Source organism: Odontesthes bonariensis, chromosome 16 (genome assembly GCF_027942865.1).
Source record: "Odontesthes bonariensis isolate fOdoBon6 chromosome 16, fOdoBon6.hap1, whole genome shotgun sequence".
In the NCBI taxonomy this organism is placed as follows: domain Eukaryota; kingdom Metazoa; phylum Chordata; class Actinopteri; order Atheriniformes; family Atherinopsidae; genus Odontesthes; species Odontesthes bonariensis.
The window spans coordinates 8,726,063-8,744,318 of record NC_134521.1 but is presented as its reverse complement, the minus strand read 5'-3'; the positions used below and the strand labels follow the sequence as shown (position 1 = coordinate 8,744,318).

The 18,256-nt window shown below is 45.8% G+C and overlaps 1 protein-coding gene across 1 annotated transcript; it reads right to left on the bottom strand.

The window, feature by feature from the left end:
* Positions 1-74: 74 nt before the first annotated feature.
* On the bottom strand, positions 75-17,960 carry LOC142401919 (V-set and immunoglobulin domain-containing protein 10-like 2). The gene is made up of 11 exons (XM_075487372.1): positions 17,579-17,960; positions 13,874-14,149; positions 11,684-11,959; positions 6,327-6,596; positions 5,976-6,230; positions 5,602-5,892; positions 3,666-4,004; positions 2,031-2,153; positions 1,906-1,930; positions 1,689-1,789; positions 75-208 (listed from the first exon to the last, which is right to left on the bottom strand). Exons 1-11 carry the CDS (start codon positions 17,958-17,960, stop codon positions 75-77), a joined length of 2,472 nt encoding a protein of 823 aa, XP_075343487.1.
* Positions 17,961-18,256: the final 296 nt, after the last annotated feature.

The following is an 18,256-nucleotide window of genomic DNA, read 5'->3' as shown; positions in this document are numbered from 1 at the left end:
CTTTATATTATAGGATGTAAGAGCTTGTGGGTGCAGCTGTAGCCAGAAGGAAATAACGAATATCTGAGTTCTGACTAGGAGCCCGTAGCCTTGACCGTGATGGTGACGCTGACGGGCTCATTGTCGTCTCCAGCAGGGGGGGCTTGGCTGGAGGCAGCAGGGGATGCACTCAGGGGCGAGGCTGCCCGGGGTATAGCCATGGTTGGACCTACAAAAAAAAGAGACCAACATTTAGACTCGGCACCGGGCAGATCAGACGGCTGATAAAGCAACTCTCACAGGGGTTGCCAGGTTTCCGCTTCTCTCATGACTGCAGGGGTCCACGTACAGAAGGCTGAAGCACACATGTCATCAGTCAGTGGGTCTACATGATAAGATTAAATGGATTACTATAGTTGGATTATGCTCCTTATTTTAGCAAGGGTAATTCTCCTTGGATATATGGCGGTGAATGAATGGAATCGGAGGCACAAAGCGTGTCATACCCCGGTGTGATAGGTGGCGCTGTACCCATTCCAACTATTGCTAATAGAGCCACTTCCTGTTGACCTCTTCACCACCAACAACAACAACAAACTCAGGGATTGGAGAAAGATGGAGAACGAAGAGAAAGATGAAGCTACGTCCCTCTACATTTGGTCTGTGATGAGCTGCTTTTTGCACAAACGCGATGCACAACGGAGCATTCTCCATCGCGTGGTTTGTTTCTTTCTGACGCCGACAACAACAGTAATATCATCTCCTTTGACTTCCGGGTCACGACCCCGGGAAAAAATCTGGAGCATGCGCAGACCGCAAAGTCTAATTCACCACGAGCTTCAGCGTCTACAAGCAGGTTTAGAGTGACTATCAACCGAGTTATCTCGGGGTCTTAATCCGATTCAATTTCTGGTCAGATTAAGGTGTCTACATGCACTTCAAGGGATAGTTCGCCTCTTTTGACATGAAGCTGTATGACATCCCATATTAGCAATATCATTTATGAACATCTTCTTACCCCCTGCTGCGTCCTGTGAGCCGAGTTCCAGCATTGTTTTGGTGTTGATGAAAGTAGTCCGGCTAGTTGGCTGGGGTTTAAAAAATAAAGCGTTTTGCTTCTCAAAACAATATGCGTTCAAAAGAGTAATACATTTGCATCACAAAATGGTTCTCCAGGAAAAAGTCAGACCTCACAATCACTTGGCCCTATTTTCTCTCCCTTCGTATCACTGCCTGCTGTGCAGACCGAGCAGCAAACACTGTAACAGGCGCGGCTGTCGGCAGGCGGCAGCAGGCAGTGATACGAAGGGAGAGAAAATAGGGCCAAGCGATTGTGAGGTCTGACTTTTTCCTGGAGAACCATTTAGTGATGCAAATGTTCTACTCTTTTGAACGCATATTGTTTTGAGAAGCAAAACGCTTTATTTTTTAAACCCCAGCCAACTAGCCGGACTACTTTCATCAACACCAAAACGAGGCTGGAACTCTGCTCACAGGACGCAGCAGGGGGTAAGAAAATGTTCATAAATGATGTTGCTGATATGGGATGTCATACAGCTTCATGTCAAAAGAGGCGAACTATCCCTTTAATAACTCAGTCTTATTGTAGTTTAGCCAATAATCCGATCCTTTCAGTGCCATGTAACCCACTGAGTGATGTCTTTCAGAGCCTTTCACACAGTTCAGGAGTGATTTCCAGTTTCTCTTGCCTGGACTGGAGGATCCACCGCTGTCCCTCATGCCTCCCTCTGACCTGCCGATCATTTCATCCTCTGGAAAGTTGATGTTTTCCCTGGACTGGCTGTGCTGCCTGCAGAAACACAGAAAGAAAACACGGATCGTGTGCAAGGATGATTAACCGTGAACTTAACCGAGAGGAAGTTGCTCCATTCTTGGTCTGAGAAGCCAACGGACGCAGATACTCACGAGCCGAACAGCATGTCGTGCAGCCCTGGGAGGAGAAAGACAGGAATCAACCCGGCATAATGTTTCAGTGTGTTTACTTTACAGATCTGCAGGATGGTGTTTGCTGCTCTGTAGGTGGGACTCACGAGGATTGTTGTTTCGGTTGCGGATTATGTAGACGAGCAGCAGCACCGTGAGGATGGCTGCAAAGAGCATCCCGCCCATGGCTGCTCCGACCACAGCCGGGTACATGTTGTAGCGCGGCTCCGCTGCAACACAGCACAGTCACTCATTGCAGAACAGAACACTTGGTCAACGGCTTAGTGACACAGCTGTTATCATCTGTATCTGCTGCTCAGTCATTGTGATAAACAGCTGAAATGTTCTCATTTGGATTAACGTTGAAGGCACATGGGGTAGGAACCACTGACCCCAGCCTGCATCTGAGGGGTGTGTTACGAAGCAGGGCTGACACAACCAGCCTGTCTGGCTGTGTTTGAAACCGCATACTACATACTACATACTTCCATACTGCATACTCATCGATCAGACAGTATGCAGAGCGTTTACCCACAATGCATTTCGCTCCTGCCCGAGCCGAAATCAGCTGGCCTGAAGCTGATTTCGCTTAAGCTCTAAACTCTGTAAACTTTAGCAACATTTGAAACATTTTCAGGCGAGAAAGTAGTCGTTTAGATCCCCAATGTGTTGAAAATCTGACAAAATACCGGCTATTTACAATTTTGTTCCCGACGAATTCGGCGCTACTAAAGCTAGCCGCAGTGAGCAACGCACTTCCGGTTATTTTCAGAAAATAAAACACCCGTTGCCTTTTATCGTAGGGAAAGCCTTTACGATACAATTGGTGCTTTTGTTTTGAAAACAGGAAGTGAACCTACCCTCGTTGTAGCTAGCTTGAAACTGCCGTTTTGACAGGAAATGACGATCAGCGACGTCACGTTACGTTGCATCTTGGGTAGTTTGAGTATGAGTAGTAACCTCATGATGCATACCCAACATTTCGGCGAATCTAGTATGCATCCGGGAACTTCTCGCTTACTCAAACTCGCATACTAACTCAAAAAGTTAGTATGGGTAGTATGCGGTTTCGCACACAGCCTGTCTGCTTCTTTCTGGGTAACTAATGCAGTCTGTGCTTTGTTCAGTGGAACAACTAATGCACCTCAGCAGATGTGCACTTGCAACTTATCCCCTGGGTTTTTTCCACTCAGAGTGAATGGGATCAGGAAGACTTTAATAGACTTTAATATACCTTTTACAGCTTATTCAAACCAGGTTATGTTTTGAAAGACAACTTTGTGGCTCTCTGAACAGGCTTACCCGTTAATCTGACCCCATTAACTCCTTCAGCTTTGTAGCACACCCCACTGATCGCTGTGTCCTTCAACGCCCTCAGAAATCAAATTGGCCTCTTTAGAGCGCCCGGTTATACCATAAATGTGACATTTAAAGCAAATTATTCATCAGGAGAAGCCCAGAGGGCCAGTTTGAGGGAAGGTCAGGAACAGGGAAAGGAAACGGATGAAGAGGATGAGGAGGAAGTGGGTGTAAGGTGTGAGTGTGTTGCTGTTTGCATATGTTTGTGTGAGTCTTTCACCTGAGTGGATAACAAAAGAGAAAAATGTTAGACACTGAAGCTGTAATCTCAGTCCAACATCAATCATGTTTGAAGCACCCTAACTCACCTTTCACCCTTTTAAAACGTGCATTATTTCCTAAGTTTGCCATTTAAAAGTCCTTCCTCGGCTCACTGACTGTACCTGGAGACTCGGCTGCAGAGGCGTGTCCCACGGTGTGGTGGTTAACGGGCGTGATGCGGAACTGGTAGTTGATGGTTGGTGTCAGCCCGCTTACTGTGTGGCTCCTGGCGTCTGGATCCCAAATGATGGTGCGGTACCAGCCCTGGGAACCAGCCCTCCCTGAAGCATTGCTGCCTCCCCGCCTTCCTGGTCTTTCCGACATCCATCGGTGCTCCTGGAAGAAGCCGGTCCAGCCTCCATCCTCCTCGCTCTCCACCTGCCACTCCAGCTCCACCTCGTTACGCTTTCGGCTGATGTACGCGACTCTGACCAGGGTCGCATTGGGCGGCATGGGGTGCTCTGATTCAGGGGCAAAACAAACGGAGAGGTAAAACCTGCTTATAAACCACAACAACACACGTCTGTTCTGCTCTGTCATGAACAGCCTCGGTGTCACTCTTGACGGTGATTTTAAATTTAACAGGAAAGTTGGATCTGTAGTCAAAAGTGCCTTTTTCCAGCTGCGACTTCTGGCCAGGGTAAAACCTCACCTCTCCTAGTGAGCTGGAGAAGGTGATTCATGCTTTTATTTTTTCCAAACTGGATTATTGTAATTCGTTGTACGTAGGTTTAGACCAGCAAAATGCTGCTGCTCGGGTTTTAACAGGTACAGAGAGACGGGAACATAAAACCCCAGCTCTGGCCTCTCTGCACTTTCTTCCTGTCCGCTTCAGAATTGATTTTAAGATCCTGATGTTTGTTTTTAACATTTTAAACGGTCTGGCCCCCCCTGAGTATTTAGCTAAACTCATACATGTTCACAGACCAATCAGAGCTCTGAAGTCGGCAAACAAACTTTACCTGGATGTGCCTAAATGCAGGCTAAAAACGAAAGGCCATCGAGCTTTTGCAGCGGTTGCCCCTATACTGTGTAATGGGTTACCATGGTTACCGTAGCATATTCGTTCATCAGAAACTCTGAAAATTTTTAAAACATCTCTTAAAAACAAACCTTTTCTCCCAGGCTTTCAGACCTGGGTGAAACGAATGTTGTCTTTGAGTGTAAATTGTTTTTTATCTTTTGCTGAATTTCTTTGTAAAATGTATCTGTTGTATTTTATTGTTTTTTTTTTATTTATGTAAAGCACTTTGGTCAACCCAGGTTGTTATAAGGTGCTCTATAAATAAACGTGACCTTGACCTTATATTTGAGCCAAAATGAGGAGGCGCTGGCTAAATATCTCACATGAAATGGGGGGGGTTGAAACCCCCTCCATTGGAATTATGAGGGGGGGCAATACAAATCGACTTGATTAGTGTGAGCCGCTCTATAAAAGCTGATGGTTGTGCGAACACAATGCCAAGGAGGAAAGACAACAGCAGCTGTTATTTATGGGGTCGAACAGAGGAAGCCTAAAATCAGTGAAATATTTACACCCCGACAGTCTCAAACTTCACATTTTTACTTCTGTTTGGCTGCTGGATGGTTTCTAATAGAGATGGGGACTCAAGTCACTGTGACTTGGACTCAAGTCGACTCGAGTCGCTGTTTTGATGACTTGTGACTTGACTTGACAAAAAACAAAAGACTTGAGCTAACATTAGCTTGATGTGATACGGGGTGGACAGGTTGGACACATTGGCCAATGATGTTTACTGACAGTTACTTATATCTTACTTATGTCTTTTCACTTTATTAAGATCAGATTCTGCAGGTAAAATTGCAATAATGAGGTGACCTGACCTATTACAGGACTTGACTTGACTTTCCCAAGAAAATATTACTTGGGACTTACTTGAGACTTGCACATGTGTGACTTGGTCCCATCTCTGGTTTCTAACGTGTTAAACCTACGAGATGTGCAAACGTGTTTGGGACATCAGAGCAAAGAGGCAGTTAGGCAGCGCTCCGAAAGCTCTGGCTGCACAACGGATAAAAACTCAAACAGCTTCTTACTCTTGACCACCAAAGTGACGTTGATCTCAGCTCCTCCCACTGCGTTGGAGGTGGAGCACCTGTACTCGCCGCTGTCTTGCGTCTCACGTGCGTCCCTCACAGTCAGGTTGGCCCAGGCGGATGTGCTCAGCAGCAGGTACTTGGAGGTGTCTCGGACGTCGGCCCCCTGATTGTTGAACCAGGTGATGTCGTTGGTGGGGAGGAAGTTGGCTCTCAGGTTGCAGGTGAGCTGCACATCACTCCCCTCGTACACGGACACGACTCTGCGCTGCGTCAGCAACACGGGGGCCTCTGTGAGTGGGAATGTACGAGTTAATTAACCAACCAATCACACGTCCCGTTTGCTGCGCTGCGCGGTGAGAATGAGCACTGACCCAGCGTGAGTCTGCAGGTCTTAGTTTGGACCAGAGGGTGCTTAGCGTAGCAGGTGTAGGGCTTCCCACTGCGGGCGGAGCCGTAACGGAGGACCAGGATGTTGGAGTTTTCCTCTCCACCTTTACTCAGGCCTCCGGGGCCCTCCCACCACACCAAGGCTTTCGGGGCCCCTCCATCCCAGGAGCAGGACAGCATCAGATACTCTTTGTTGTTCGTCACGTATGCGAAACACGCCGGCTCTGCGGGGGGAACATCTGGGGGAAGAGGAGCGAATGTGAGAGGCTGGTGAAGCGGTGAAAACAGAAAATGTCCTTTTGTTTTCTGATCTGCGTTCTGATCTGTGGGCTCACGTGTGCGCACGCTGCACTCTGCCTGCTGTTTCAGGGCAGGATGGGAGCCCTGGCATGTGAACAAGCTGCTGTTGGGAACCAGGCCTCCAGCAGGCAGCAGCATCTCTGCGCCTGTGAGGGGATGAGTTGGTTCTCCTGCCAGAACCGGGTCTCCGGTGCTCCAGTGGAGCAAAGGGGAGGGGAACCCACCAGGCCAGGAGCAGAGCAGCCTCAGAGAGGTGTGATTCAGAGCCGGCTCCACAGAGCAGGAGGGGGAGCCATCAGGGGGGTCTGCAGAGAGAAGGCATGGAGGAACGAGGCTGTTATGTGATCAGTTTCTGTGTGGTTTCTGTGTTCGGCTGCTGGGTTTTATCAGATTATATTAGATTAAAACAATAAAAAACACCTTCTTGTCCTTAGATATTATTATACTATTGAGTTGGACAGCACACGTCAATTTCACTTAAAGGGATAGTTCGCCCCTTTTGACATTAAGCTGTATGACATCCCATATTATCAACATCATTTATGAACATTTTCTTACCCCCTGCTGCGTCCTGTGAGCCGAGTTCCAGCCTTGTTTTGACGTTTAAAAAATAAAGCGTTTCGCTTCTCAAAACAATATGCGTTCAAACAAGGGCGTAATAATGGTGTTGACATTGGTGGGGACATAATTTGCCACTCCACCACCACCTAAGGTTGAGGGACACCTCATTTGTGTTGGGGGTCTGGTCCTCCTCCAGAAAATTTTGTATTTCTTAGATGCAGTTTCCTGCATTTTAACCAATTCTGGGGTGAATAATGGCAAATCCCATCTGATTCACAGCCCTCTGATTTTTTTTTTTAATGGAAACCATAATGGCAAGATTAAGAATTGATATTTTTATGCAAGTCACTCAAGTTTCTGGTGACTTCAACATTATCACAGGCCCAGGCAGACATTGCCACAGTAAGATGTTTTATTATTACATGTGTTTCTGAAATTTCAGGATCTGTAAGTTGATGAGTTTGGTGCATTTTGTATAAAATAGTAACTGATGAAGTTTTGAAAGTGATCACTGCAAAGATAAGTGAAAAATGTGAACAATAAAAGTGGAAATGTACAATTTTTGAAAAATGTAGGCGGATGACTACTTAGCATTACCAACAAGCATTTATTAGCTCTGCACAGTTCCCACAAAAATAAAACACCAGTTGTCAAAAGATTAAGGTCCAGCAAACATTTATTAAAAATAAAGACATAAACTGTCACATGAAAAACACGTTAAGTTTGTAGCTTTGAGCCTATTACCAGCCAAATCTTGTATGAATGAGCCAAATGCACGGCGCCGCCGGTCATTGACGCAGACAAACTGCTGGCATATTTGTTTTATGTTAATGCTATCCAACCTGTCCTGGTGGATACGGCAGACAGCAGCATGGTTCAACCGTGCCTGCGTCATTGTTGCCCTGAGCCATGTTTTCAACCTCAGAATACTGAAACTTCGCTCAGCCTCTGTTGACGACACAGGCATAACCAATAAAAGCCTCAAAAGGTTTTCCACCGGATCAAACTAGCCCCTGACCTCAACGGTCATGCTTCTGAAGAGATCAGCTGCATCTGAGATGGACTGTACTTTGTATTTGGAATGAAGCATAGACAGCTGTACTTTTAGACTGATGCTGTCAAGCTCTGGGTAGTCATTTGTCACTGAACTCACTGCTCCAGTGAGAAGGACATTCTCGAGTTCCTGTAAGACTTTCAAATCAGGCTGGCCGAATCTCACTTCAAACTGGGTGTCTACAGAGTCCATGAGTTCATAATACTCTGCCCTGTACCACTCCTCTGCCGTTGCAATGTGGTGGCTTGCTGCCCTAGTATAATGTTTTGGAGGGGCCCTTTGGTGGGGTACTTGAATGGGTTCAATCCCAAGGAATCAATCATCTCCTCTGTTTTGTCAAAGATCTCCCTGAATTTCGCCTCACTCCTATTGGCCCTTAGACAGTCTCTAGCCCCATAACACTGAGGAATAACCCGCGTTTAATCCGCGAATTTAGCGTGTCCGCTGTTGCGTTCACACTGCCGACCCGGGTTGCCGCGTCAACTCGACTCGCCTTTCGACCCGCGTCGGACCCTAGTCTTTTTGCCGAGCCGAGTTTGGTGTGAACGCAATCAGAACAACAGCGACAGGTGAGGACAAGTTTTACTCTGTTTTAGCCTACATCAAGTTCGAGACATTTTTGAAGATGGCCAACTGGGGAGACAAGGAGGTCCGCGAGCTCCTCAGCCTCCGAGCAGAGGACGTTATTTACCGCCACATTTCGGGGACTATAGTGCTCTTGTATTCTCCGCATATGTTCTTCGGCGGCATCCCACGTTGTAACCATCCACACCCCGTAAAATAACATCTCCATGAACTGCATATACAATTGCAAAAACGAGCCCTCAAGGTGATTTTTTTTTGCTGATTGTATGGAAGAGTTTTATGGCTGTTATATGTGCAATGTTGTGTATAGTGCCTTGTGTTTTTTGTATTGATATATGTTTGCTACTTGACACCTTAATTTCCTTTGGGATTAATAAATAGTACTCTACTCTACTCTATTTAACCCTACCTCCGACGCATGGCTTGTGCCTACGTCATTGTACACGCCCAGCATTTTCTGTGTTTCGTGTGACGCTCTGCCACTAGGCAACGCCCCCTGAACTCGGCTTCAGGCGACACGGGTCACCCTGACACGCCAAGCGTTCACATTGCTCGACGCGGGTCGAAGGTGCAATTTGGACCCGCTAAGGTAGCGGGTCGCAGTGTGAAAGGGGCTACTGACACAACCAATGGCACTCATCATGCCGGCAACTGTCTCAGTCCGCTTCTGGAGAGACTTGTTCAAAGCCTCAAGTGCCTCAATCACCTCGAGAGCTAAATTAAGGCCAAGAACTGTTTTCCCCTTCTCAAATCTGTCTCTCAGCCCATTTGCTTTTGCATTGTTGGCTCCCATCTCCTCTAAACTGCTCAGGACACGATCATATTGTGAGAGTACAGCTCTGACAGCAGGCCCCCTCACTGTCCATCTCGTTGGACAGAGAGGTCTGAGTGAGGCAGAAGGTCCTTCTGAGGCTGCAACTGCTGCAGAGAAGGTAGCTTTGAATTTGCCTGACACCTTGCTCAAAGACCCCAGTTCATGCACCCACTGCAGAGCATCCCTGATTAAAGGGATGGACTGACATGCGGCCTGCGTGATTGAATTCAGGCAATGTGCTCCACAATGCATGTACAGTTCCAAGGGCTGCTGCCTCTTAATTTCGGCTTGAACACCAGAGTGTATACCAGCCATGTTGGCTGCCCCATCATATGTTTGCCCCCTTAATCCAGCAATAGGAATGTTCAGCCTTAACAGAACATCCTTGGCTACTCGAGCAATCGCCTCTCCTGTAGTACCCGAGAGCTCATATAAACCTATGAAGGCTTCATGTGGTACAAGGTTGTGGTCCACATATCTGATGCATACAGACTCTTGCTCTACACCGGAGATATCTAGAGTGCCATCAATAATTATGGAGTACTGCAATGCAGGTAAAGCCTGTATTGATTTTGCAATGTCCCTGACAATGTTATTACCCAACAACTTCAAAATTTCATTTTGTACGAGGGGAGATGTGTAATCAAAAGACCGGGAGAGCCAGTCAGAGAGGCGGGCATCTTCTTTGGCTTTGTGTTTCAAAAGTTGGTAAAAATTACCTTCATCATCATTGTGCCCGCGTAATGCCAAGCCCTGTCTCGCGAGGAACTGAATGGAACCTACAATGCTTTGAAGGCAGTGTCTGCCATTTTCTTGCTGTCTTGCTAATGCAGTCGACAGTTGTGCATCAACTGGGGTTCCTTCTTAGCTACAGACTGTGACTGCATGATGGTGAGCTTTGCTGCTTTGGTGACATTGAAACCTAAGGAGGGCATTTTTCCAATTAATGAAACCTTTGGAGGAGAAGGCTGGGTCTGCCTTTTTGGACAGCATGCTTTTATTTATGGTGTAAGTTTTTACGCAGTTAAAACACAAAATTCCATTGACTGTGGGGCTATAATGAAGCCACGGATACCGCCTGTACCACTGTTCCTGAAAACGGAGGACTGTATCAGGAAGTTTCTGAACAGGAATGCATTTTGGGTGAGGCTGATTTGGCTTGGACTGAATATCCAGGCTGTCCCCTGCACTACTCTGTTCTTCACTGCTGTCGCCTTCACTGCTGTCTTCCTCACTACAATTTCTGGAACGGTTTCCTTAGAAAAAAAGACCACACTCAATTAACAAGTGGCTTCGTTTAAAAATATGAAACGTAACCTAAGCTTATGAGTTTAATTAAAACTTTGTCTTTTCATGGCCTGAGTAGCATTGTAGTAGGTCTACTATATCTTACGCTGATGGCTCAGCTGGGACTGCACCTGAGACTCCATCTGAGACTCCAACGTGTCCTGGGTCTTCCCCGGGGCCTCCTCCCAGTGGGACGGGCCCGGAACACCTCACCAGGGAGGCGTCCAGGAGGCATCCTAACCAGATGCCCGAGCCACCTCATCTGACTCCTCTCGATGCGGAGGAGCAGCGGTTCTACTCCGAGCCCCTCCCGGATGACCGAGCTTCTCACCCTATCTCTAAGGGAGAGCCCAGACACCCTGCGGAGGAAACTCATTTCGGCCGCTTGTATTCGCGATCTCGTTCTTTCGGTCACTGACCATAGGTGAGGGTAGGAACATAGATTGACCGGTAAATCGAGAGCTTCGCCTTCTGGCTCAGCTCCTTCTTCACCACGACGGGCCGGTGCAGAGCCCGCATTACTGCAGACGCCGCACCGATCCGTCTGTCAATCTCCTGCTCCATTCGTCCCTCACTCGTGAACAAGACCCCGAGATACTTGAACTCCTCCACTTGGGGAAGGATCTCATTCCCGACCCGGAGAGGGCATTCCACCCTTTTCCGGCCGAGGGGGTAAGAAAATGTTCATAAATGATGTTGATAGTATGGGATGTCATACAGCTTCATGTCAAAAGAGGCGAACTATCCCTTTATTCTTCGTAAAACTTGAAATGTTAGCATAGAATGATAGACCAACCAACACTTGCCATGGCTGTGACATCACAGCAAGGTACCTGCCAGAGAGTCCCGTCGACCTCCCCGGGAGTCCAAACAGGAGAATAGGTCTGCAGCACTTCCATTCTCCGCTGTGTGTGTGTGTGCGTGTGTGTGTGTTTGTGTGTGTGTGTGATCTGAAGTCTGAAGTATAAAGAATCAATGTACTGAGCGTAGTAAGAATAAACAGGGTATGAAGGAGCTAACACTCAGAGGCAGAGGTTTGAGTGAAAGAGAAAAGCCTGCAGTATAAGAACACATGTTTCTTTCCCACTCACAGTAAACGGTCAGGCTGATGGTCTTTCTGGAGCGGGTGTTCAGGTAGGTGTTCTGTGCCAGGCAGGCGTAGTCTCCAGTGTGCATGCGCAGGATCTTTGTGATGGTGAAGTGCGGCCCGGTGTACACCTGGGAGTTGTTGTAGAACCAGACGTACTGGCTGGCTGGGTTGGACTGAGCCTGGCACAACAAAGAGACGGTCTCTCTCTCCAGAGCGGAGTATCCTCGCTCTGTTATGCTGTACGGAGTCACGTCTATCTGAGGGACGTCCGGGCCAACTGAGGAGAAAGGACAGGTGAGTGCATTCAACAGGTGAGGGTCACAGATGGGTCCACAACCAGCAGGATGGGAATCATTACCATCATCCAGTGTCAAATCTGAGCGACTGTCGCCTCTAAAGTTTGATCCAGATTTCTGTTATTTAAAGATTTAAAAGAAAAAAATAAATTCTGTTTTTGAATCATTTATATGAGTATACCCTGTATTTCCAAAAGTATTCGCTCATCTGCTTTTACACGCATATGAACTTAAGTGAAATCCAAAATCTCTTGGTATGAAGCATTCAGAGTTCCTTTCACTGGAGCTAAGGGGCCAAACCCAGCTCCTGAACAACAACCCCACACCATGATCCCCCCTCCACCAAACTTTACACTTGACACAATGCAGTCAGACAAGCACCGTTCCCATGGCAACCCCCAAATCCAGACTCCTCCATCAGATCGCCGGATGGAGAAGCCTGATTGGTCCCTCCAGAGAACGCGTCTCCACTGCTCTGGAGTCCAGCGGCGGCGTGCTTTACACCGCTGCATCCGACGCTTTGCGTTGCACTCGGTGATGTGTGACTTGGATGCAGTTTCAATGGAAACCCATTCCATGAAGCTTCTCTACGCGCTGTTCTTGAGCTAATCTGAAGGCCACATGAAATTTGGAGGTCTGCAGCGACTGACTCAGTTTCCGTGGCCGACCGCTTCGTGGCTGAGTTCCACTTTGTTATAACTAGGGCTGGGCAAGGAAAAATATTAATCTAATTAATCACATGATTTCCCTGATTAATCGCATTTGTACGCAAAATCCAAAAATGAATGCAAAAGTAGTGTATAGCCTTTAGCATTTAGTTTTATTTTAAATGTGCTGCCATATGAATGAAAGTGCCATAACATTTGTTGTGCAAACACACTTTTAACATCAGCATCTTTCTGTAGTTTTTATGTAGAAGCCTCGCTCCACTGTCTGTTTCCTTGAAGGACTTGCTGCTATCAGTTGTGTGTTTAGCCTTTAAGTGATATTTTAGACTGGAACTACTACGCTGAGAAGACAATTCAACTTGGCAGTGTTTACAGATGACTTTGGTTCTGTCGACTCCGCCGTCTGGAAGAACTTTAAAATGAAAATGGCCGAGTAAAAGTTCCGTACCCTTCTCCGTGTTTGGTGGATCCGCCGATTACTTTCTTTTCCGGTTCCGCAGCAGACAGCAACAGACTTTTACAAAATAAAAGCCTGTGAGCAACAGACTTTTACAATAATAAAATAAATAATAAAACAGGGGTGGTCCATGGCATAGTGGGTTGAGCAGGCGCCCCATGTACAAGAGGCTATAGTCCTCGCTGCAGCTGGCCCCGGTTCAAGTACCGCATCGGACAGCCCTGTGCTGCATGTCGTTCCACCTCTCTCTGCCCCCTGCTTCCTGTCTCTCTGAACTTTCCTATCCATTAAAGGCAAAAAAAGACCCCTCCATAAAAAAAAAATTTAATTTAAAAAAAAAAAAGCGTTAATACGTGATAAAATATTCATCGGTGTTAAATAATCTATGCGTTAACGCGATAATAACGAGTTAACTCGCCCAGCCCTAGTTATAACACCACTGACAGCTGACTGTGGAATATTTAGCAGCGACTGGACTTGTTGCACAGGTGGCATCCTGTCACGGTACCACGCTGGAATCCACTGAGCTGATGAGAGCGACCCGTTCCCTCACAGATGTTTGTAGAAGCAGTAGGATTCATACACATGTGGCCACGGAAGGAACACCTGGATTTAACTATCTGGATGGGTGAGGGAATACTTTTGGATATATAGTGTAGGCCTATATAAATTATGAGCAGACAACATTTCTAAGCAGACCCTTAGAAGACCCTAAACGTGGTCAGAAAATTAGAGGAAGGTGTTTGTGGAAAGCAGCAGAAAGGACTCACAGATGGTGTCCAGCCATAAGCGGTTGGAGCTCTCGCTGTTGACTGCGTTGCTGACCACACAGCGGTACCAGCCCGTGTGGTTTCTGCTGACATCGCTCACGTTGATGAGGCCCCTGCTGCTCTGTGCAAAGACTGTGATGTTGCCGCTGTGGGTTTCATGTTGCCACACGTATTGGATGGGCTCGGTCCCATTGTCCAGGCTGCAGCGCATCCACATGGTGGATCCTTCCACTGGAGACACATCACTCAGCAGGAGGTTCGGCTTACTAACGGGAACTGCATTAAAGACAACGTTATGCATGTACCAATGTCTCCAATGCGAATGAAGAACAGTCCTCCATTAATGAAGGGATTATTTTACATTTTTCCTTGTACAATGCCATATTATAACCATTGTATTATAACAATAATAATAATAATAATAATAATAATATAGGCATTATATTAAAGACGTCTTTGTTTTCTTCTGCAAAGATACGCAGACAAGCTAAAGTTAGCTTTGTTTGATCTCAGGACACCCAGAGATGATATAAAACCATGTATGTGAGCTCAGTGACATCACCCACAAGTTTGTGCCGTAAGCTTAAAGGGATATGCCACCCCCAGGCCAAATTAAGTGTATCCCCGCATCCCCGAGACATAAATAAGTGTGTGGGACCGTTTTCCTGGCGACCCAGGCATTGTCCGAATCTCACAGCACTGACCACTGCTTGGTTGCGCGTAATACATACATGCTAGCGTCGCCACTCGAAATATTTCGCCCAACGTGAATTAATTTACTTGATTTACCTCCTAATTACTGTGTGAGTGGTGTACTTTCACATCGAGTGCAAATGACTGTATAAACAACACGCAAGCCTTGGTTTGCTCATGTCGGTTTGGGAACTAGTTTCCAGTGCGGAAAACACAGCCGAAGCACACTCCCCACTACGACATTGGGAATCCCCACCCCCGACTTCCTCAAACAAACCAGCGTGAAGCAGGGGGGGGTGTGCTTCGGCTGTGTTTTCCGCACCTGAAACTAGTTCCCAAACCGACATGAGCAAACCCAGCCTTCTGTGTAGATTTACACAGTCATTTACACTCGATGTGAAAGTACACCACTCACACAGTAATTAGAAGGTAAATCAATTCCCGTTGGGCGAAATATTTCGAGTGGCGACGCTGGCGACGCTAGCATGTATGTATTACGCGCAACCAAGCAGTGGTCAGTGCTGTGAGATTCGGACAATGCCTGGGTCGCCAGGAAAACGCTCCCACACACTTATTTATGTCTCGGGAATGCGGGGATACACTTAATTTGGCCTGGGGGTGGCATATCCCTTTAAGTCTTTTGTGCTCTTTTGGAATCACAAATCACGCATAAACATCAAAGATTTCACCAAACAAATTAAAATGCACCTACTATTAAAACAGATAATTAGGTTGTTTTTTAATCAGGCTTCTTAAAGACTTTTTTAAAAGAAAATATTAAATCAAATATTAATCAAAATGTAGCCTATTATTCGGAAATGAACAAATTAAAATGATTAAAATAGACCCACTGGTAATTAGGTTGTTTTTAAATAAAGACAGGAAAAAAATTATAATAATTGTACTCCCTACCCCATTCCCCTTTAAGGAGTACGGATGGAAAATAGCACTCCTGCTAAATCCGATGTAACGATCTTTTTGTTGTTGTTCATGAAATGGCAATGATTTATGGTATTGCATGCTGTCCTTTAAATAAACTCATTCATTCATTCATTCATTCATTCATTCAGATGGCGAGCAAACAGTGGATCTGACTCTTTGAACAAGCGTATATGTTTGTTAATTTCCATGCAAACCAATATCCTGCTTATGATTGAAGATTCGGAGTATGTCAAAATTTCAACCTGTTATCAGAAATTTGGGAAATGCGTTCCTGGAAAAAATTGGTCATACTAGAGTATAACCAATTTTTTAAAACATTTTCTACCAACAAAAGTGTCTGAGATGAAGTGTAATTAGATACAGACGTGCACACATGATCAGAAACCAGAAGAATTCATTCACTATAAGAATAAATCAGCTTCTCATGTTCCAGCATTTCCAGAATATGATCAAAAGCTAATGTGCATAAACTGTAAAGGCACTCCATAACAGCTCGGCTTTGTCCTAAAACATACTCTGCTTTCTCTTTTTTAAGAACCAGATGTGTGCACATCAGGCTCTGTGTGACACATTCAGGACATTTGCTCTATAAAAAAGTATTAACGTAGTTTCAAGTGGGTTTTTGTCTCGTCTCCATGTCATGTCTCATCACTTCCTGTTTTATTTTGAAATATTAACTCTCCCTCTCGTTTAAGGTCACTTGCCCTTCCTCTCGTGTTCCAATCTGATTGTCGTGTAAATGATTCCACCTGTTCCCTGTTATTATCCCTGTGTGCATAAGAGTCTGCGTCTCCCCTTGTCTTGTGCCAGTGTGTCATATCTGTTGGTCTTACGTGCATCACTCTTGCCTGTTTCCAAGCCTGTTTCCAAGCCTGTTTCCAAGCCTGTTTCCAAGCCTGTTTCCAAGCCTGTTTCCAAGCCTGTTTCCAAGCCTGTTCCAAGCCTGTTCCAAGCCTGTTCCAAGCCTGTTCCAAGCCTTGTTCCAAGCCTAGTTCCAAGCCTGTTCCAAGCCTTGTTCCAAGCCTAGTTCCAAGCCTGTTCCAAGCCTGTTCCAAGCCTGTTCCAAGCCTGTTCCAAGCCTGTTCCAAGCCTGTTTCCAACCCTGTTTCCAAGCCTGTTCCAAGCCTGTTCCAAGCTTTGTTCCAAGCCTGTTCCAAGCCTGTTTCCAACCCTGTTCCAAGTCTAGTTCCAAGTTTACCTTTTTGTTGTATCCTCGCCAAGAGAATATTTTTGTTCTTGTTAACTTTGATAAAATAGTCGTGTTAAAGTCAAGTTTTAGTTTTCATAGAATTCTTGTTTTTCATCCCAGTTGGAGTGAGTTTTTTGTTTTATAAATGTTCATAGTGTATTGCCTCTGATTTTTCAGGAGAGATTATTTGTTTTTTCTCCGTAGCAGGAGTGATATTAAGTTTAAAGTTTAAGTTCAATTTTGATTGTCCTTTTGTTTGTTCCTCCTTATAGTGGAGGGATTTTGATACATTTTCATAGATGCACTTCTCTCATTTTGGGAGAAGTGTATATATATAATTATTGGTAACTTCCATAGCCTGTTTTGTTTATCTCTGGAGAGACTAAGAACTTCTTCTCCTCAAATAAAAGCTTTTTGGATATATCATCGCCTGCGTCCTCCACTCTTGGGCCTGACACGTAGAAGAGAGTGAAACCAGAAAGATGCTTGTTCTGTAAGTTGTTAACAGTTTGTAAGTAGATTTGCAAGATTTCTGGGTCGAAGTTGCTTTTTCCCCGCACTACAATACTTAAAAAATACAGATAAAAAGTTATAATCTTAGCATAAAAAAGAAGTTCTTATAATTTGCAATATTGATATTAACCCTGACCCTGGGATGGACTGGCGACCTGTCCACGGTGTCCCCCGGGGGCTCCAGCCCCCCGTGACCCTGAGCTGGTATAGAATATGGATAGATGGATCTCATTGTGTGAAAATACAGTATCAGCTAAGCTCTGGTGCAGAGTTTGGATCAAAGCAGATTAGTTTTATTCCATCTGTGGCCTTGTCTTAGCTCCGCCCTTTCCTGTGCAGGGCCGGTGCATCTGGGTGGAGAGTCTTACCTTGAACAGTGAGATGCACATAGTAATAGTAGACTTTAGGCTCCTTCTCTATGTCATAGAAGGCCTGGCAGGTGAACAAGCCGTGAGCAGCCAGAGGCAGTTTCTCAATGCTCACAGCTGCACTGTTTGAGATGATGGTCAGCTGTCCAAGCGTCTCAGCCAGCTTCTGGATCCTCGGTCCTTTCCCCAAATCATACACCACAGCTTTTATGGCATCGGTGCCAGGCTTGGTGAAGCTCCATATGTACATGTCGGGTACGCTGCGACCGCATTCCAGGATCACAGCTCTGCCCAGCACTCCAGACACGCCGGTGTCCTGGTACACCACTTCCCAGTTGTGATCAATCTTCACCACTGAAGTTGGGACAGGATTCAGTGACATGCCTGCAGATATGTGTGTGAGAAGGAAACGGAGATGGTCGGGTCATGTGCCCTGCTTGTGTTACGCTGCAGGATTGATTGCACACACTGGAAAAAATGCCCCTCCAAAAATAAGTAAAAAAAAACAACAAATACAAGATGTTTTTGCTTGAAATAAGCAAAAAAATCTTCCAATAGAACTAGTGAAAATCGGCTTGTCAAGATTTCTTGAAATAAGATTAAATTAAATTCATTTTTATTTATATAGCGCCAAATACAACAAATGTCATCTCAAGGCACTTAAATGATAAAGTCCAA